Genomic DNA, 20,482 nt, shown 5'->3' on the forward strand with positions numbered 1-20,482 from the left:
GTTTCGAACCTGGATCCTTTGCATCCCAGTCCGACTCTCTATCCACTGCGCCACCACCTGCCTGGTTGTTCACGTTTTTTATCTTAAGAAAAACTTTTAACATTTAATATAGTACTGGTTTTTTATGATGAACTCTTACAGCTTTTTCTTGTCTGGGAAGCTCTTTATATGTCCTTCGATTCTAAATGAGAGCTTTGTTGGGTAGAGTAATCTTGGTTGCAATCTGTTTATTTGTATTCTCTGATTCTTCCCGATTCCCTTTTTTTTTTTCTTTTTCTTTTGTATTTTTCTGAAGCTGGAAAGCCGGAGGCAGTCAGTCAGACTCCCGCATGCGCCCGACCGGGATCCACCCGGCATGCCCACCAGGGGGCGATGCTCTGCCCATCGGGGGTGTTGCTCTGTTGCAACCAGAGCCATTCTAGCGCCTGAGGCAGAGGCCACCAAGCCATCCTCAGCGCCTGGGCCAACTTTGCTCCAATGGAGCCTTGGCTGCGGGAGGGGAAGAGAGAGACAGAGAGGAAGGAGAGGGGGAGGGGTGGAGAAGCAGATGGGCGCTTCTCCTGTGTGCCCTGGCTGGGAATCAAACCCGGGACTCCTGCACGCCAGGCTGACGCTCTACCACTGAGCCAACCGGCCAGGGCCCCGATTCACTTTTGAAAGATTGTATGTTTTTAGTAATTTATCCATATCATCTAGATTGGTCAATTTGTTGGCATATAATTGTTCGTAATATTTTCTTACAGTGCATTGTATTATTTTAGTGTCTATTGTTACTTCTGTTTCATCTCTGATTTTATTTATTTGGGTCCTCTCTCTTTTTTTTTCTTGATGAGTCTTATTAAAGGTTTGTCGATCGTGTTTATCTTTTCAAAGAACCAGCTCTTGGTTTCACTGATCTTTTGTATCTCATTTCTCTTTTTGTTTTTCCTTTAGTTGGGACGAGACTCACTTTGGAAAAATGGGAAGTTACTATATCAACCGTACCTTTTTCTTTGATGTGCACCCACCTCTGGGAAAGGTGAGCAGTGTGGTGAACAATAGCGCCCTCCTAATGGTTGGAGCCAAGACTGGGTTCTGGATTTAATTCTTGACCTCATAGAAAAAAATTTCTGACATTCCAGACCAGTTGTTTTCATGGAAAATCTTTGGTATTTTTAGGGGTCCTCTGGGCTCAGAAATGGAGAGGGAGTCCATCAGCTGATGGATGGATAAGCAAAATGTGGTATTTCTATAAATTGGAATTTTATTCCACTATTAAAATAGGATGAAGTATTGATACATGCCACAACATGGATGGATCTTATAAACATGATGCTAAGTGAAAAAGCCAGGTACAAAAGGTCACATATGGTCTGATTCCATTTATATGAAAGGTCTCAAATTGACAAATCCAGAGACAGAAAGATTCGTAGTTGTCGGGGTCTGCAGGGAGGGAGGTTTGGGGAGTGCCTGAATGGGTGCAGAGTTCTTTTTGGGGTGATGAAATGTTCTGGAACAAGGTAGTGGTAATGGTTGCATAACCTTGTGAATAAACTAAAGAGCACTAAATTGTATACATTAAAATGTTGAACTTTATAGTATATGACTTTCAGTTGGAAAAAAGAGCCTTTTTGGCTGGGTGGCTTGGTTGGTTAGGGCCTCTTCCCAAAGAAGCACAAAAGGTTGCCGGTTCAATACCCTGTCAGGGCACATACAGGACTCATCTATGTTTCTGTCTTTCCCTCTCTCTTCCCTCTTTTCTCTCTGATATCAATAAATAAAAAATACATATATAAAGAAATGGAGAGAAGGAATATGCTGCGTAAAGCTCAGGGAAGCTGATGTCCTCGGGGAGTGAAACCTGTTTCCCCCTCCTTCCTTCCAGCACATACATTGTCTGACCTGTTCTTTTCACATGTTTTACAGTTAGAGATTCCACCAATGAGAATTCATTTTACTCTTTTAAAAACAAACACCTGAGAAGGGTAATGGGTCAGCCCTGCATTCACTCAGGCCTTGTTTCCTCACTGGAGGCTGAGATCTCAGTGCCAAGGGGACAGGAATTTGCCTGTTATGAAGTGGGGGGTGATCCCGGAGTACTGGGGAGGAAGGTGTGGCCGAGGTAGTCGGGATAGACAGATGGGCTTAGGAAGACACGGGAGCTGGGGCTAGGGGCCACGGAGAAGGCCCTGGCAGGTGGGGACATGGGATAGACGGCCTAGTTCAACTTTAGCTCTGAGCCCAGAGCAGAATTATTATGCCTTTTTCTGTCTCATTTCTAAGATAACAACAGTAAACATGAGAGCAGTTGAACACTTAGTTTATTCTAGTCACTTTAGATGCATGATCTTACCTAATCATCAGACCAACCCTGTGAAGTAAAACCTTCATTTTACAGATGGGGAAACTGGGCTTGGAAAGGAGAAGTCGTTTGCCGTAGGCAGCAAAGCTAATATGTGACAGTCAAGGTGCAGGCTGGCGTAGAGTCCGCCCTCTCGAGCATTACATCACACTGCCTCTTGAGCTTGCCTGGCTTCAGCGCTCAGACTATATCTGTTACTAACATAGAATTAGCCCTTTGAGTAGCACGAACTTTCACATACGTCCTCGTGCCTCCTGACCATCCAGAGTACGATTGTACGTGTGTAAGGAAGGCAACATTAAAAAAGGCAAATAGGCCCTGGCCGGTTGGCTCAGCGGTAGAGCGTCGGCCTGGCGTGCGGGGGACCCGGGTTCGATTCCCGGCCAGGGCACATAGGAGAAGCGCCCATTTGCTTCTCCACCCCCGCCCCTCCTTCCTCTCTGTCTCTCTCTTCCCCTCCCGCAGCCAAGGCTCCATTGGGGCAAGGATGGCCCGGGCGCTGGGGATGGCTCCTTGGCCCCTGCCCCAGGCGCTAGAGTGGCTCTGGTCTCAGCAGAGCGACGCCCCGGAGGGGCAGAGCATCGCCCCCTGGTGGGCAGAGCGTCGCCCCTGGTGGGCGTGCCGGGTGGATCCCAGTCGGGCGCATATGGGAGTCTATCTGGCTGTCTCTCCCCGTTTCCAGCTTCATTTAAAAAAAAAAAAGGCAAATATATGTTCTTCTTGTTTCCATAAATTGGTTATCAAACAAACATGATTTTAAGTTAATAAAACTGGAACTGGAACTAATTTCATTTTTAAAAAAAAAAACAACAACAAAAAACTCACTCCTAGAGTTAGCAAGCATGAAAACAACTACGCAAAGGGTGAAGCAGCAGCAGGTATTGAATGTGTGCAGTGGGCCAGCCGGCAACCAGGTCTCTGGAGAGGAGGTTTTCATAGGAAACCCAGCCTCACCTCACAGTTGGGGACTGCCTGTTTTGGGAATCCCCTGTGCTCAGCACAGTGAAGATGTGGAACACGCTGGCTGCGTGTTTTCCCTGAAGCCTCCCCTTTCGCACATCCTGCCCGTGTGTGCGGTGAGAAGTGGGGGCTCCTAAGGCTGCCCCCAGGGAGGGCAGTCCATCAGTTCCTCTACTCGTCTCCTGGTGGTCCTGTGCTCTACCTGGTGGAAGGAGAGTCGGCAGCAAAGCAGAAACCTGGGAGAGAAAGCAGAGTACCTTGCACAGGTTCTGAGGCCAAGCCCGTCAAAGAATCAAAAGCCTCTTTCACTGGCGAGCCAGGAGTTTTCTCCTGCAGTACTGAGTCCCGTACCTGCCGCTTCACACGGGCCCCCAGCCCTGGGCACCTGGGGGCTCTCGAAGAATAGGTCCTTTTAAAGAAATTAAAATGCCTGTACAGAGTAAAAAAATTGATCAGTGTAGAAGGAAAGAGATTAAAAACTCCTTTCCCTCACTTTTCTGTTCTTCAGAGGTAATGGGTCACCTTTGTTAACAGCTTCTTATATATCCTCCTAGTAACTTTTTAAACAAATATAAGTGTGTAGATATTTATACACACATCAATACTAGTTTACATGAACAACACGTTATACAAATGGGATCAGACTAAAATTGTTTAGCAACTTGTATTTTATTTTTTAAAATAAATATTTTATTTATTGATTTTAGAGAAAGAGAAATGGAGGGAGGGGAAGAGTGGGAAGCATCAACTTGTACTGGTTGCTTCTCCTTTCTGCCTTAACTGTGTAAGTCTGTAATTTTGAACCAGCAACCTCAGCATTCTAGGTCAACGCATTATTAACTGTGCCACCACAGGTCAGACAGCAACTTGGAGGGGAGATAGTGAGGCAGACTCCTGCATGCGACTCGACCAGGATCCACCTGGCAACCCATTCTGTGGCCAGTGCTCGAGTACCAAGCTATTTTTAGTGCCTGAGGCCAATGTGCTGGGAAAAACTGAACTATCCTTAGCACCCAGGGCATTGCTTGAACAATCAAGCCACTGGCTGTAGGAGGGGAAGAGGAGGAGACGGGGAAGAGAAGCAGATGGTAGCTTCTCCTGTGGGCTTTGACTGGGAATCGAAGCCAGGACATCTGTACACCAGGCTGATGCTCTATCCACCGAGCTTCCAGCCAGGGCCAAAAATAGTATTCTAAACATGATGTATCTTTACTTCTTTTCACATTAGCACATAAAAATGTACTTTATTCTTTTTAATGACCATATCATTCCATTATACATGTGCATAAATTATTTTACCCCTCTTCAATTGTGAGCATTTATGTTATTTCCAATTTTTAGTTATAACAAAAAATGTTGCATGAACATCCTTGAACCTGTATCTTTTCATAGTTGTATAGGTGTATCTAAAAGAATCTTGGCAAGCAAACTAATGAGTCAAATGGACATTTAAATTTCTGTTAGAGGCCTGACCTGTGGTGGCGCAGTGGATAAAGTGTCGACCTGGAAATGCTGAGGTCGCCGGTTCGAAACCCTGGGCTTGCCTGGTCAAGGCACATATGGGAGTTGATGCTTCCTGCTCCTCCCCCCCTTCTCTCTCTGTCTCTCTCCTTTCTCTCTCTCTCCTTTCTAAAATGAATAAAAAAAAAAAAAAATTAAAATTAAATTTCTGTTAGAGTGTCACCCCAATAAATTTAATTAAAAATATTTACATTAGTTATTACTAAGTTTTTCTGAAAAAAATATCGTAATTAATATATAGTTCCACTAATATTATATGAGGGTGTCCACTTCCCTGACACCATTGCCAGCACGGTGTGATTAGATTATATTGTCAAGACTGCCGATTTGAGAGTAAAAATTGGTATATCACTGTTTTCATTGCATGTCTTTTATTAGTTAGGTTGAACGTTTCTTTTTTATATATTTATTTGTATTTTGCTTTCTATGAATTTGCCTTTTTTCCTAGTAGGGTGTTCTTTTTCTTATTGATGTGAATGAGGTAGTTAGGAAATTAGCTCAGTGCTACTTATAACCTTAAGGGAACTGAGGGTAGGAGTTCTGAGTGCCTGCTAAGTACTTGGCATAGTGCCAGGTGTTTTGCCTGCAGCATCACGTCTTACCTTCACATCCCTTGTTTTATGACTTGTAGTTCAGAGATAGTAAGTAGTATCCAGGATTAGGGAGCTAGCACAGGAGGCACTGAGGTCCAAACCGCCTGTGTATTTCCTTACTGTCCTGGACCAGCCAAGCAGTCTGGGCATATAGACCAGCACCAGGCAGATTTGTCCTCTGAGAACCCATGTGGGAAGAAACATCCATTTTGATTGTCACCTGTCAGTTTTAGTTCTGGACCATGGGATTTCTTTTTTTTAATTTTTAAAATTTTTATTAAAACAAGGTATTATAATCAATTACTGCTGAACTCAGGCTTCTATACCTTGACATAGAACTACAAAGAGTGGGCGCTGGCTGGTTGGCTCAGTGGTAGAGCATTGGCCTGGTGTGTGGATGCTGGATTTGATTCCCAGTCTAGGCACACAGGAGAACTGACCATCTGCTTCTCTACTCCTCCCCTTTCTCTCTCTCTCTCTCTCTGTCTCCCTCTCCCACAATCATTTCATTTCTCCACTGGTTTGAGTGCATCAGCCCTGGACACTGGGGATGGCTTCGTGGTGCCTTCGCCTCAGGTGATGAAAATAGCTTGGTTGTGAGCATGGCCCCAGATGGACAGAGTATCGGCTCCAGACAAGGGTTGCTGGGTGGATCCTGGTTGGGGCACATGTGGTGGGAGTCTGTCTCTGCATCTCTACCTCTCACTTGGAAAAGAAGTAAAAAAAAAAAAGAACTACAGAGAGTGGCTCTGTTTAGAACAACTAGAGAAAAGAGTGAGCTGGTTAGTAGTCCAAATCCAAGCGCCACAAGCAGTGTTGCTGGGAGGGGCTTTCTCTCTACACAGCCTAACCGGAACACAGGGATCAGGCTGGGGCAGCCCGGGGCTGTGACAGACACTGGCATTTGCTGGCAGTTTTTAGGTTTTAGCTGCTTCTGATTGCTTGTGTGAAAAGAGAATTTTACACTGTTGATGGTCAAGGGAAGATAGAAATCCTCTCAAATGATCGTCTCAAATGTTGTGAAGGATTTACGTCTTAGTTTATGGCTCATTTGCTCTGGTTTGGGGTGTGCCACGGTTGCCTCCCTTTGGAATCCTGGAAAAAGGAGAAACCAAGTCTCTGGCCTATAGGCATTTTTTCCACTGGGATGTTTCTCTTCCTCTCTAGGGAAATGCAACAGTCTTTCCTCTTTTCCATTTTCTTCGCTTCTCTCTATTCCTGGTGTGTAAAAATGTGGCCTGTTTTCTCCCTCCTCATTCTGACTGGGAGCCGCATTTCCGTTCAGTGGGCCAGCCTCCCAGGAGTCAGCCCCGCCCACGGGCTCCCCCAGGAGCTGTCTGATTTCACAGCAAATGAAGGAAGGCTGAATGAGAGCCCCTCGCTGGCCCTGCTCTTCATGTTGTGGGATTTTTTTCTCCCTAAGTGTTCGGTTTGCACTTTTCTCAAGAACTTGGCCTTAACACAAGAGAGGATTTGTCTCAAGCAATGAGCTCTATAGACAGAAGATTCTTTGCTTTGCAACAGCTGCAGGAGAAAATGTCACATCGTCAACTCCTTCTATGGACATTTGTCAAGGGAAGCCGAAGTCTGGGTACAGTGAGAGGGAAATTCAGGGATGGAGGAATCTCCTTTCTAAGATCTCTCATTTTTATTGTTTGTTCCTTTCCTCTCAGATGCTGATCGGTCTTGCTGGCTACCTGAGTGGATATGATGGTACCTTTATGTTCCAGAAGCCTGGGGACAAATACGAGCATCACAACTACATGGGAATGAGAGGAGTAAGGCTTCCCGACTGTAGCCTCCCCGCACCCTGGGCACACTCAGTCGGAAGTGTTACGGCTGGAAGCCCTGGAGTGCGGGCAGGTGTAGATAAACGGACTGTGGGGTGGGGAGAGGATGAAGGGACTCACACCTGTAGTAGAAATTCAGGTGCAGAGATTCAGAACTGGTGTGGGGAAGAGGGGGAGGGGAGGCCACAGATGATGTGGAGGTTACAGAGATAGGAGCAAGCCCACCCTGTCACCTGTTACCCTGCCCGTGTGAGATGTCAGGCGACAGGCAGGAGAGCAGCCTGGAATCCTGGCAGCCAGGAGTCTCCTATGGTCCCAGCGGGGGTCTCAGCACATCGGCAGCTCCACATCCTTCTCTCTCAGACCACGGTGGCTGGCGTATTGCCTAACTCTGAGGGCCTTTCCTTAAGATTTCAGCATCCCCACCCTCCTGTCACCAGGTCCTACTTCTTTCCTGGGAAGGTTTCAGGCACACGCAAGAGGCTTTCCAGCCTTTGAAGGGAGGCCATGTGTGTGCTCACTCCCTGTGTGCCCTGAGCCCCAGCCCCAGCTTTGATGGAGCATGGCAGGGCCTAAACACCCAGCTCTGGGGACACCGTACCTGTAGCTAAATGAAACCTGAAGAAACTGACTGTCATTGTGGAGCTCTCAAAGCAAGTTGCGTTACAAACCCCTTCCCTTGAGGAGCTCAAACACTTTAGATAAATGCAAAGTGCTTATTAGGGTTAATCATTGGGTAATTTCATGGTCATGTCATGTCATGTTAAACAAGAAGTGTCCCATACCTTCAAGTTTATGTTCTAAGTGACCCTGTGTTTTCTTAATGACGTTTGAATACCACACAGCATGCATAATTGGATGTAGGCCTGACTCACTGTGAACTTTCTGTGAGAATTGAGAAGACCAAATATAATAGCCTTGCACCCTTTCACACTAGGGCACATTGCTTTCTGTTGACAGAAAGTGACAGCCCAAATGTGAGAGTTTCCATTTCCCTGGGCTTGTCTGTTTATTTTTGATGGACAGTGTCGGGAGGTACAAAGAAGGCTTGTGGTTCAAAACAAAACAGAACAAAACAAAACAAAAAACAACCCTCCAGATACTGAAATGTGAAGCCATCCTTTTTCTAAAATCAAAATACAACCCGTCGATTCAAGAGTGATTCTTGTTATGATTGAAGAAAAGTGCCAAGGGAGAAATCACAGAAATAACATTAGAATTCTCTAAAATAGTAAAACACCTTCAGAGAGGGCTTTCTTAACTTGTACCCACAGTTTTGCAATAGAAGCTAATGTTTATCAAGTACTTCCTGTGTGTTAATAAACTTTAGGTCATTTACTCTTCAGAGTAAACCCTGTGAGGTAGGAACTCCTGTGCTTCACATTGCACAGAGGGGAGGCTGAGGTGCAGAGAGAGATGTGACTTGGTCACAGCAAGCAGTGTGGGGCAGTCCAACTGAGGCACCCCCCCGCTTGAAAACATTGTGCCACCCTGCCCACACCTTCCTGGCTGGATTTGGCTGATTTTGTGTCAGTGCACAAGTTGCAGCTCAATGGGAACATAAATGTTGCTTGACTTGATGCTTCACTGTTATACCACCGCTTTCTCCTTTATTCATATTCCAGGTGATTTTATGTCACCATGTCATACCTCATTAGGATCCCCCATCTTTTTTTTCATACATTTTTAAATTATTAATTTTAATGGGGTGACATTGATAAATCAGGGTACATATGTTCAGAGAAAACATCTCCAGGTTATTTTGACATTTGATTATGCTGCATTCCCATCACCCAAAGTCCAACTGTCTTCTGTCACCTTCTAACAGGTTTTCTTTGTGCTCTGCCCCTTCCCCAACCTCCTCCCTCCCCCCTCCCAGGATCCCCCATCTTAAACCTAAGTTTGTACCAAGTCAGATGGGTCCCTGAGGCTTAGCTTAGCTGGTTATTGGACTGCTTCCCTTTTCTTCCGCAGTTCTGTGCGTTCCTGGGCTCCTTGCTGATCCCCTTTGCCTACCTCACTGTGCTGGAGCTGTCTAAGTCCCGGGCGGCGGCGCTGCTCACTGCCGCCCTCCTCACGTTCGGTGAGTTGTCTTACACCACAGACCTTTGGGGAATTGACTACCACACTGTGAACGTAACTAAAAACCAACAGGCTCAAAGATCCTGTTCTTAAGTAACTTATGATTGAGTAAATATATTACAAATCTCATTTTATTCACTAGTAATACTTACGTGTAAACACTTGTATGTTGCAAGCCTTTACCTTATTGGAAGGGAGAGTTGGCATGGGTAACCCAAGGAGGAATAGATGATCTCTAGGTTGCCCACGTTTGAGATTGAATTGGATGAGAAGATAAATTGTGTGTGTGTGTGTGTGTGTGTGTGTGTGATTATGCTTCTGTTAGATTACTATCAAGATTAGTTTGTACTCCTTGAACTAATTTTAGCAGAACACAAGGGCAGATGCCTCAGAAGTAGCTAGGTAGCAGGGGATAGCAAAATGGGGACTTAGGTATTTTCTGTGGATAATCCTCACTTGGCTAGTTGAGAGCTGATCCGCAGAGATCGATCTGTTGCTAGCTAGCCTTGCTCTTCTGAAGGGCATTCATACCCTTATAGAGCTTAATGTGTAAAGAAGTCCAGACCACTTTAGGTGGGTATTTTAGGGGTGGGTGATTCTGGCCATGTTTTGATAGGTATGCTTTAAGATTATAGAGCTTTCTGTAGAGGATTGGTGGCTTTTTCCTCGTGTCTTAAATTTCCCCTTTCAGTTATTCATTCAGCCATTTATTCATTTTTTCATTCAAGTAAAATCCTCTGTGCTAGGCCACTTTTCTTGGCCTCAGGAGACGCTGATGAGACACTCTGTTATCTTGGAGCTTGCTCAGTAGTGGGGCAGACAATAAATAAGCCAGTAAATTACTAAGTCTGTGAGGTGACAGCCTAAGCAGCAAATGCAGTGTAGAACATGGCAGGTAAGGAGTAGAGACCTGGGAGTGACTGTGTTTTAGGAGGGTGTTCAGCGAAGAGCTCCCGGGGGGGGGGGGGGGGGGCCTTGAGCAGAGACCTGAGTGAAGCAAAAGATGAAGCCATGCAGAGATGGGAGGGAGGGAAGAGTGTTCAGGCAGAGGGAACAGCACGCGCGCCAGTCCTGGTATAAGGCAGCCTTGGCGGAGTCAGGGACTAGCAAGGCCGGTGAGGCAGGGGATGCTGGGAGAGGAGGCTGAGTAGGCAGGGAAACCAGCAGGCCTTGGCACTGTCATGCGGAGGTTGTCAGTCGGAGTGAGATGGGAAGACGTTGGAGAGTTTAAGCAGTGGCATGTGGTAATGCAATTGTTTCAGAAGATCACTTTGCCACCTGTGTGGAGAATCAACTCCCAATAGAGACTTCATGTAAAAAGGTGAGACTATCTTAGGTGTAGGTTGTTTGTGGCTATATAAGCAAGGTGGCAGAACTTCCTTTTTGATGGTGGAAATGAGCAGGAGCCCTTGTCTGGGGACTGCTCTATTTGAATGAGTGGCATGATCCTTTCTTGGGTCAAGGGCCTGGAAGCAGTGTGAGATTCTGTTTCATGTCATTGGGTTTGGAGTACCCCAAGCTGTGGCCTTCCACCTCTCCTGTGCCTCAGTGGCCCATCTAGTCTTGACTGCTTACATTCTTATGTGCAGTTCAGTTAAGCACAACAGAGACTGTTCCTTATTGCTGGGGTGTTTGGTTCTCGGGGCCCCCTCTGATTCCACCGTTTGACCACTGAGCTCATGTTTTTCAGACACAGGATGCCTCACTCTGTCCCAGTACATCCTCCTTGACCCCATCTTGATGTTCTTCATCATGGCTGCCATGCTGAGCATGGTCAAGTACAACTCCTGTGCTGACAGGTCAGAAACCCCATCTTTGGGAGTGGGGGGCTCAGAAGCTGCAGTAGCTCCATAGCTTCTGTGATGGCCGGGGACAGGGTGGGTGCCTAGAGGACTTGTCTTGAAGCTGAGTTTAAGGCAAGCCAACTTTTTAAAAAACTTAGATTGCCCATTTTAGATCATAAACATAGATTTAAAAAAAAGTTTTCTGGCCTGACCTGTGGTGGCGCAGTGGATAAAGCATCAACCTGGAAATGCTGAGGTCGCCAGTTCGAAACCCTGGGCTTGCCTGGTCAAGGCACATATGGGAGTTGATGCTTCCAGCTCCTCCCCCCTTCTCTCTCTCTGTCTGTCTCTCTATCTTCTCTCTTCCTCTCTAAAAATGAATAAATAAAATAAAATTTAAAAAAAAATAAAGTTTTAAAAAAAAAAAAAAGTTTTCTGTAGATAATACTTGGTTTTGCTTTACATAAGATTAAGAAAATGTCAGTTGTAGTTTTCAAGAATATTATCATTTTTACAGGGGGTGAATTTAGGTGGGGTTTGCATTTGTTACGGAGGGGTCCTAATGCCTTCCCGCCATCTTACAGGCCACCCTTCGGTATAGGTGCTGGTTGGGAGGTCCCAGGACAGCTCCGCCCTTCACGCCCTCCACCCTGGAGGGGAGAGAACTAGAATAGCTACTGCTTGGGAACCGTTTGCGCCCTGCCCCCAGTCCTGACCTAACCATGGGAATTATGTATACCAAGCTTGGCTTGGGTGGTCTCTAGCATCCAGGGGATCCCTGCAGACTTTGCTCAGTTCTAAAGCTGTTCTTGAGGGCCAGGATAGTCTTTTCCAGATCATTCTTCTACTTATGAAAGAATAGAGTGGGTCATTCATTCTATTCAAACCAAAAGAACTGGCTCCGCCTGGGCACTTCCAGAAGTCAGCCTGGTTTTACCATGGCAAAGCTCATAAAGTCATGTTATGCTAATACAGCCTGATCCAGTGGCCACCAGCTCGCTCTGGCTTTGAGTTATCTTCTGTTTCCTTCACATTCACTTCCACCTGCAGTTCTTGTGCATACCGTGTGTCAGGCACTGTGCTAGGAGCTGCAGTCCAGGCGTACTTAGGTCCGGGCTGTTAAGCAGCGTTCACTCTGGCAGGGAAGGTAGCCAGATGATAAGAAATTGGCAGTACAGAGTGCTAGGTGCTCTAAGTATAGCAAACCTTGGAACCGACTGCCGGGGTTGGAACTGTGCTCCACGCTTGCTAGCCATGTTACTTAGCCTCTCTGTACTTTGATTTCCTCATGTGTAACAAGAGGACAATAATTAGATCTACCCCATGGGGTCAGTGAAGGCTAAAGTGTTCATATGTATAGACTGCTTGGAACAGAGCCTGACACATAGTAAGCACTCGATAATGTGGCTTTTACAGGGTCCCGAGGTGACACGAAGGAGAGGGCTGACTGAATCCAGTCGCTTCTCTGGATTTTCCTTTGACTTCCGCATGAGTGGTTACTACAGCAGAGCAAGCCTCTTGCTTACTTGAAGTTCTGTGCTTAGCCAGGAAAGCGGTGACCCTGTCCACGGGCAAAGACCCTGCTCACCTCACACTGCGCTCTGCAGTTTCGAGGGTTTCGCAGACCATACCCTCCCTGGAGCTACGTGGTCCCCTGGGGCTGGGAGCCCTCAATCAGAGGGCCCAGCTTGGCCTCCCGAGTCAGGGAGCCTCTGCCCTTGCCCGCTGCTGCCCTTGCTCTTGGGTCTGCTTCCAGATGCCAAACTGAACTCTGTGTCTTGTTGGTTTTCAGGCCCTTCTCTGCCCCCTGGTGGTTCTGGCTCAGCCTGACTGGCATTAATCTGGCTGGTGCTTTAGGGGTCAAGTTTGTTGGCCTCTTTATCATCCTGCAAGTGGGGTGGAACACCATATCAGACCTTTGGCACCTGTTTGGAGACCTCAGTCTTTCGCTGGTGAGAACCTGAGTACTTGTCGAAGTGTCTTTGCTCCCCAGTGTTGCTCAGCAGAGCCAGTGGCCTGTCCCTCTTGCAGGCGCGGAGTGGCTGTGTCCCTGGCTGAGGCGGCCGGACCCAGCCGCCCTCTGTTGGCCAGGCCAGCAGGGAGCGCCTCGCAGCTAAGGGGCTGGAGAACTATAGAGGGGAGGGTGGCCCAGCATTCTTGGAACTGTCTTTTGGTACTTGTTTCTGCAGTGATTTTTAAATGTTCTGCAAACTACCCAGCCAGGGGATTCTGCCAAGTATATTGTAGACACTGACTGCATGGGACCTTAGGTGGAATGGTTAGGGGGACCTTCTGAGCTCACAGTTTTCTTTTTCTGACTCCCGGTTTCCAGATTTGGAAGCCAGGAAGGACCATTAGGGTTTCTTACAATATTGTTTACTAAGGGCCGTTTTTGTGCCAGGCACCATGCGAGATGCGTATTTCATTTTCTTTCTGTCACAACCCTCTCTTTGCAAATGAGAAAATCAAGCCGTAGAGCGGTGATGATGTCCCCAGGTCATACAGGTAGTAAGAGGCAGGTCCAGGTTCACACTGACTGAATAAACCCCTGGCTGACTCCAGGCCTGGACTATGTAACTGTGATGCTTCTCCATTACCTCTGAACCAAGTCCCAACAAGTTCGTTTATTCATTCAGAAAATACCGACAGGCTCTCCACTAAGGGCGACACAGTGTGCAGAGGATGAAACCAAGATCCCTGTCCTCTAGACAGTGAGAGAGGAAAGTAGGTAAACAGGCAATTGTGACTCAGCAAACAGGTTCTGTGGGAGATCAGAGGAGGGCACACACCCAGTCTCGGGTGATGCAGGAGGGCTCCGGGGGGACGCTGAGGCCTGAAGTTACAGCAGGAGCAGTCACATCGTGTGCTGGGTGGGGCTGGCACAGGGCAGGGAGCACAGGGAGAGTGCAGGGCTCGGTGTGGCCGGGGTGTAGAGGGGACCGATGAGAGGGTGCTGAGGAGACGGGCAGCGCTGTGCTGGTGGTGCAGTGACAGGGAGGTCCCAGCTGAGGTCCAGGACAGGCAGCAGAGGCTGGCTCTGGTCAGGGCCCTGCATTGTTTCAGTGGGGGGTGGGGTGTTATGGGAACAATAAGGGTTTCCACATACTCCTTATGGCCATTCGTTTTTTAGTTATTTTTTATGATTGTGACTTATACATAAGCTCTTATATATAATGCACATAGAATGTATCAGAAATAACAGAGCCCTGTATGCCCACACCCCATACTGGCTGTTTGCAGGTGACCGTGGGGAAACACCTGACCGCTCGCATCCTGTGCCTCATAGCGCTGCCGCTGGCTCTCTACACGGCCATGTACGCCGTTCACTTCATGGTGCTGAATAAAAGGTACAGCGGAGCCTTCCTAGCCTCTCGCGGCTGCTGAGCCCGTGGATGGCGTGTGGTTTCCTGGGCCTGTGGTTGGGATGGTAGGACGGGGACCCAGTGTTTTTCTGTTTATTTGCTCCTACATTCTGTCTTTTGGATTTCCAAAATGTTCAGAAAGGCCAACCCCCTTAGTGAAGGGTTTCCCAACAGCTCCTTATACCTAAACAAAGTCCCTTGTGCTTAACAGGCTCGGGCCGCCATAGGGTGTGCAGCTGGGGTGAGGATAATAATAGTAATAACACCAGCAGTTCCTATTTAATGGGTAGCTACTAAGTGCCAGGAACAATGTGCAGTGTTTTGTACCCATTATCGCATTTCATTATAATCATGTCTGAGTTTTGATTTGCTTAAACCCCCAATTGATGAGTGAGGAGCTGAGGCTGAGCAGAGCTGGGTCCCGAAGTGCTCCTGGCTAGGCAGTGGCAGAGCTGGGTCCCGAAGTGCTCCTGGCTAGGCAGTGGCAGAGCTGGGTCCCCGAAGTGCTCCTGGCTAGGCAGTGGCAGAGCTGGGTCCCGAAGTGCTCCTGGCTAGGCAGTGGCAGAGCTGGGTCCCCGAAGTGCTCCTGGCTAGGCAGTGGCAGAGCTGGGTCCCGAAGTGCTCCTGGCTAGGCAGTGGCAGAGCTGGGTCCCGAAGTGCTCCTGGCTAGGCGGTGGCAGAGCTGGGTCCCCGAAGTGCTCCTGGCTAGGCAGTGGCTGGGTCGGGGTTTGAGCCCCCGTTTCTCCTGCTCCGTCACCCATGTCTGTCTCACGGTACCTCACTGCCACTCTGCTTGTACTTCTTCTCTTTTTAATTTTTCCATAGATTTGGGGGTGGGGCGGAGAGAGAGAGAGAGAAGCATCAACTCATTGTTTCACTTAGTTGTTCCATTTAGTTGTGCACTCATTGATTGCTTCTCGTACATGCCCTGACCAGGGGTCAAACCCATGACCTCTGGCACACCAGGTCAGTGCTTTATGCACGGAGCCACCTGGCCAGGGTGTGGTTGTCCTTCTTTTAAACAAACCGAGAAGACTCTTTCTAGGGCTCCTCGGAAATCATGGTTTCACCCCATTAACTTGGCTTTCTTCTGCTCCTCCTTCCCACAGTGGTCCTGGCGATGGCTTCTTCAGTTCCGCCTTCCAGGCCCGGCTTTCAGGAAACAACCTGCACAATGCTTCCGTCCCTGAGTGTGAGTCTCTCCCGGCCTACAAAAGGGGCAGAGGGCTTTCCGGGAATTGAATTAGAAAAGACGAGTATGATAGCTTGAGTTATTTTAGCCTGTAGGTGGCAAAGAGGGAGAAAGATGCAGTTATTTCTAGTACAGCTCCTCAAGAGAATGAGTTGGGGACACAGGAAGTGCAGAGGTAGACATCCTGAGCAGCAAAGTCTTTGACCAAAAGAGAAAGTTCTCCATTGCACCTGTGAAAACTTCCATGCCAGCTGTGTGGGAGGGCCCACCGAGGGAACCTGATGGAAAAACAAGGACCTTCAGGGCCACTGGTCAGTCTCCACCACGGTGTTCTGTGACTCACGCATTCACTTATTCACAGATAGTAGCTGAGCAAGTGTTAGCTGTGCTGTAGGCTGTCGGTGGATGTCCTCCAGAGCGCAGTCTGGTGTGGGGCTCTCTACTGAAAGACTGTGTGTTAAGTCTATATATACAGAGGGAACGCAGAGCGGTGGGGATGGGAGGGTGCAAGGGACCACCAGAGCTGGCAGTGGAAGGGCGCTAGAGTCCACAGAGGGAGTTGCCTTGGAGTCACGCCCTGGGAGAATGAGTAGATTTCAGCAGATGGAGACGGAGGAAAGGGCATATTGGGCCGAAGGGGCAGCATGACCAAGACCAAGGACCAGGCAAGCTCAAGGCACAGGGTATATGCAGAAAAGTCCTGGAAGATAAGGTTGAACAAATAGGTTGGGGGTTTGAACCCAGATTCTGAGGGTTTGAAATGTCTGCATGAGGTGTTTGACTTCATTAAACAGGCACTGGAGAGCCCGCGGAAGTGTTTAGGCAGAAAGCAGGCCAGGAAGCCTGCCGCGGGGAGGTGACACTGGTGGCCAAGTGCAGGGTGGCAGGGAGAGGCTGGGGTGGGAGGCCGGAGGTGCCCTCTGGAAAGCTGCTGCAGGCACTGAGCTGGCACCGAGCCACAGAGGTAAGACAGACGGGCATGTACACGGGAAACTGGACAGCGTAAGGGAGGACACCGACGTCGCTAAGGACTGGAGCCCAGGTGATTGTTTCCTGGAGCCAAGTACTGTGTCTTTAGTCTCTCTGTGCCTTTCACAGTGCCTGGGACACAGCAGGCCCTCCGAGACGGTGGGAAGAGTGAGAAATGGGAAAGCAGACAAAAAGTTGGTTTGGAATGGCAGATACTGAGGTCTACATCAGGGAGGTTGACTTTGAGATGCGTGGGGCAATCCATGCAGTGGGGCCGGGGGCTTGGGCTGGAGCTTTCAAAGGACTCGGCCAAGTGAAGGGGTGATTGATGCTGTGGCAGTGGTTGTGACGGTTGGGACCCAGAAAGAGGGGGAGAACAAGGCTTAGGTCAGGGCCTTGGGGGATGCAGGAGGAAGGGGACCTAGGGAAGGAGCTGTGAAGGAGCGGTTCTCGAGGGAGCGTGAGGTTCAGAAGGAGGGACAGAGAGCGTCTTGGAAAGCCAGGGCTGTCAGCAGCATTCAGGGCTGCCTATGTCAGCCCGCACTGAGAACTTAGAGCCTAAGGCTGTGGGGGTTTGCAGTTGCCCATTTGTCATTTAAAAAGCCGAGCTCAGCTTTGTTCTCTTCCATCAAGCCGTCCTCTTCTTACTCCCTGGGCGAGAACTCATGTGACCCCGCTCTGGGCTCCCACAGTGTCACACATTGTCACACTTTTGCTGGAGCCCTTGCACATTCCTGGTGCTCATCAGTTCATCATGAAGCCATCTTCCCCAAGATGGGCTCGCCATGGCTGCAGCCAGGCCCTGCTGCCTGTGAGCGCTGTGTCCTTGGTGCAGCCTGTGGACCATATGAGTGAGCAGAAGAGTAGAGGCCAGCTCTGGGTGGAGGGGGCCTGTCTCAGCAGAGCGGGGAACGGCAGGGCAGCCAGATTTGAGGGTACTGAGAAAAGGGGCAGTAAAAAGGAAATGAGGCTTCTAAAAAGCCAGCCCAGGGCCTGCAGGGGAGAGGATGCTCTGGGCTTTATTCTGTGTGTTGTGTGTATTTTTTATTCAGAGTAAAAGAAAATTTTCCAAATATCATTAAACAGTTACTTCATATGGTACTAGATGCAGAAGCACAAGTCTGTCTTAACCTCCATCATAACCTATACCTTGGAGAACATTCCGGTTCAAGACATAAAATGCTTCTTTGTTTATTCCATTGAATGTGTATCCAGACCTTGCCTGAAGGGCAGGTTGTTTGTGATCTTTTGATATTACAAGCAGTGCTTTAGTAACATTGTTACTACCCAGCTTCTCTGAAGTTCTTAGGAGGGAGGGGCGAGGAGGGCACCTGTAGGAGCCGAGGACAGCTGTGCACGCTGCTTTAGGCAGTCCCTGCACCGGTGCAGGCTGTGAGCGGGTTAGTGAGCCCTGTGGTTTGGGAGGCCCCTCTCCGTCGGGGCAGCTTCTAGCACTGGGCCTGCGCACACCCTCCACCGCTGCCTTCCTCCTAGACCTGGCCTACGGCTCTGTGATCACCGTGAAGAACCTGCGGATGGCCATCGGCTATCTGCACTCCCACAGGCACCTCTATCCCGAGGGCATCGGCGCCCGCCAGCAGCAGGTCAGTGAGCCTTGGGTGCACTTGTATTGCAGCAACACCAGACCTTTGCGGGACTGAACCTGTCCCTTTCTTGCTTCCCATCCTTTGCTTGCACCATTTCCCATGCTTGAAACATTCATCCTCCTCCTGCACCCTTTTCCTCTTTCCTCCGGCTAACCCAGGTTTCCTTAGGTTTCAGCTCAGCTGTTCCCCTCTGACCACCTGAGCCACCACTGCCTGGTCCTGGGTTAGGTCCTCTGCTATGAGGGGCTTTCTCAGCCCCATTATAGGCCTGTGTAGTTTTCATATTGGATTCTGAGTCTGCCTCTCCCCCATCTCTTTGCTCCTTGATGGTTAGCTCCTGGGAGGCCCAGGTGCCTAGCACAGTGCCTGGCATAGAGTAGATGATGAGTCAAGTGCAGTGGCTATAAACACAGACCTGGGAGCCAGACCAGATTATCTGGGCTTCAGTCCTGGTCCCACTAAAGCAGGGGTCTCAAACTCGCGGCCCGCAGACTAATCAAACTTCGTGGATTTGAGACCCCTGCACTAAAGTATGAGGATACCTTTCTGTGTCCTCACCTTTAAATTGGGGGAAAAAATAGTACCTCTCTCCATCATCAGATTGTTGTTGTGAGGATTAAATGGATAGTCCATGTAAAGGGCACTTTGGAAGGTTAACCGTCAGTATTATCTCCTGAGTGAGCGATACTGTCCATGTCCCTGCAAGGAGGGGGAGGCGTGCTTGTGGTGGACGGTGCCGATAAGGGAGGGCAGGATGTTGGAGAGGTCGGTGGGACCAGATTGCGGGACGCCTTGTGTGTTACAGTAGATTTGACTGTTCCATAGACACCGGGGAGGCACTGAAAGTTATGAATGGATGACAAGATGTGGTTAGATCTCTGGTGTGGAAAGATAACTCCAGCAAGAGTGTGATGGATTGAGGGGGCAGACCGGGGTGAAGAACCAGTGAGGAGGCAATAGCTGGAGCAAAGGATGGTGAACAGAGGATGGAGGTAGGAATTGATTCAGCAAACACTTCACAGGTCAGATGTCGGGGTCCAGGAACTGATGGTTGCCAGCAGTGAGCTACGTCCAGGTGTGTAGCCGGGAGGTGCAGGAGTATTTGTGCTAATGCTGCTTCACCACAACCAGAAAGGAAGGAGGCAGAGTGACTTTGAAGACGGGCGAGTTTCTTTTGTGTAGTTTAGATCTGGGGCTTGTCACAGGAGAGAGCTCTGAGCCTGTAGCATCTGGGTTTAGCGACACAGCAGGATTGGGTGACATTGCCCAGAAAGGGCGTGGAGAGGGAGAAGGGCCAGAAGGAACCCTGGGAACAGCAACGTTTAAGGTAGCGTTAAAGATGCTCAGAGTGGTGCAGGAAGAGGCTAACAAGGAGAGAAGGGGACGGTGGGGGGAGAGCTGGAGGAGAGCGCACAGGGAAGTCTCCAGAGGAGAGAGAACAGTTCAAGTGCTGCAGAGACCTCCCAACGCTGACGAGGGTGAGGGCAGAAGTGCGCGGTGAGGGCGGAAGTCTCAGACGCAGGGACGAGGGGAGCGGATGATGTGAGGAAGTGGAGGCTGCAGGGCAGGCTGTTACTCTCAGAAACTTGGAAGTGAAGCCTCTCTTCTTGCAAAATGACCAGTATCTTTACTTTGCAGAAATGTTTTGCTTTTCAAAAGTATTTTATTATTATTTCCTTATTTACTCATACTAGAAAGTTGACCCAGGGCAATCAGTTTTATACTCAGTTTCTCATCTCTAGTCCTGTGATTTTCAGCCCAGGTTGCACTTTAGAATGCATTGGAGAGCTTCTCAACAGGCCTGGGCTCCACCCCAAAGATTCTGATTTGCTCGATGTAGGATGTGTATGCACTGTGCCTTTTTGTTTGGACTTGAAGCTCTGCGGAAGAGGCTAATGTACCGCCAGCGCAGAAGACCACGGCTAGCCGTGCTGTGGCGATACCTACCACAGGTGTCATGTAGAAGATAATAAAGTCACAGGGGTGGTGACCAGGAATATCTACACTGTGCAAGGGGGGGAGAAAGGCCAAGTTCTGAAGGACCCTATCAGCTAGTCTTAGTGTGTACACTTGCAGCCCAGGTGTGGAGGCATGGGAGATGGTGGTATAGAGAGAGAGCACGTTGGGCCAGGGGACAAAAGAGTCTGGCTTTGTCATCGCTGATGTACCAGGCCTTTCTCAGCCATTTCCTCATCTGTAAATGCTGGTGGGGGGTGTGGAGCGGACTAACCTCCAGTGGCCCTCCCCGCCCTGTCGCTTAATGTCTTGTCAGTGTCTCTAG

The 20,482-nt window shown here is 48.9% G+C and overlaps 1 protein-coding gene across 4 annotated transcripts in view; it reads left to right on the top strand.

Moving 5' to 3' along the window:
• The window catches only part of POMT2 (protein O-mannosyltransferase 2), a 43,065-nt gene that overhangs the window by 2,996 nt on the left and 19,587 nt on the right, over nucleotides 1-20,482 (top strand). For all 4 annotated transcript variants that reach the window (XM_066273171.1, XM_066273172.1, XM_066273174.1 and 1 more), the window contains 8 exons: nucleotides 934-1,018; nucleotides 7,089-7,193; nucleotides 9,180-9,288; nucleotides 10,978-11,086; nucleotides 12,864-13,023; nucleotides 14,312-14,418; nucleotides 15,543-15,625; nucleotides 18,089-18,198. In XM_066273171.1, coding sequence (XP_066129268.1) covers nucleotides 934-1,018; nucleotides 7,089-7,193; nucleotides 9,180-9,288; nucleotides 10,978-11,086; nucleotides 12,864-13,023; nucleotides 14,312-14,418; nucleotides 15,543-15,625; nucleotides 18,089-18,198 — 868 coding nt within the window. The remainder of the gene's footprint in view (nucleotides 1-933; nucleotides 1,019-7,088; nucleotides 7,194-9,179; nucleotides 9,289-10,977; nucleotides 11,087-12,863; nucleotides 13,024-14,311; nucleotides 14,419-15,542; nucleotides 15,626-18,088; nucleotides 18,199-20,482) is intronic.

This window comes from Saccopteryx bilineata, chromosome 4 (assembly GCF_036850765.1).
Source record: "Saccopteryx bilineata isolate mSacBil1 chromosome 4, mSacBil1_pri_phased_curated, whole genome shotgun sequence".
NCBI classification, from domain to species: Eukaryota; Metazoa; Chordata; class Mammalia; order Chiroptera; family Emballonuridae; genus Saccopteryx; species Saccopteryx bilineata.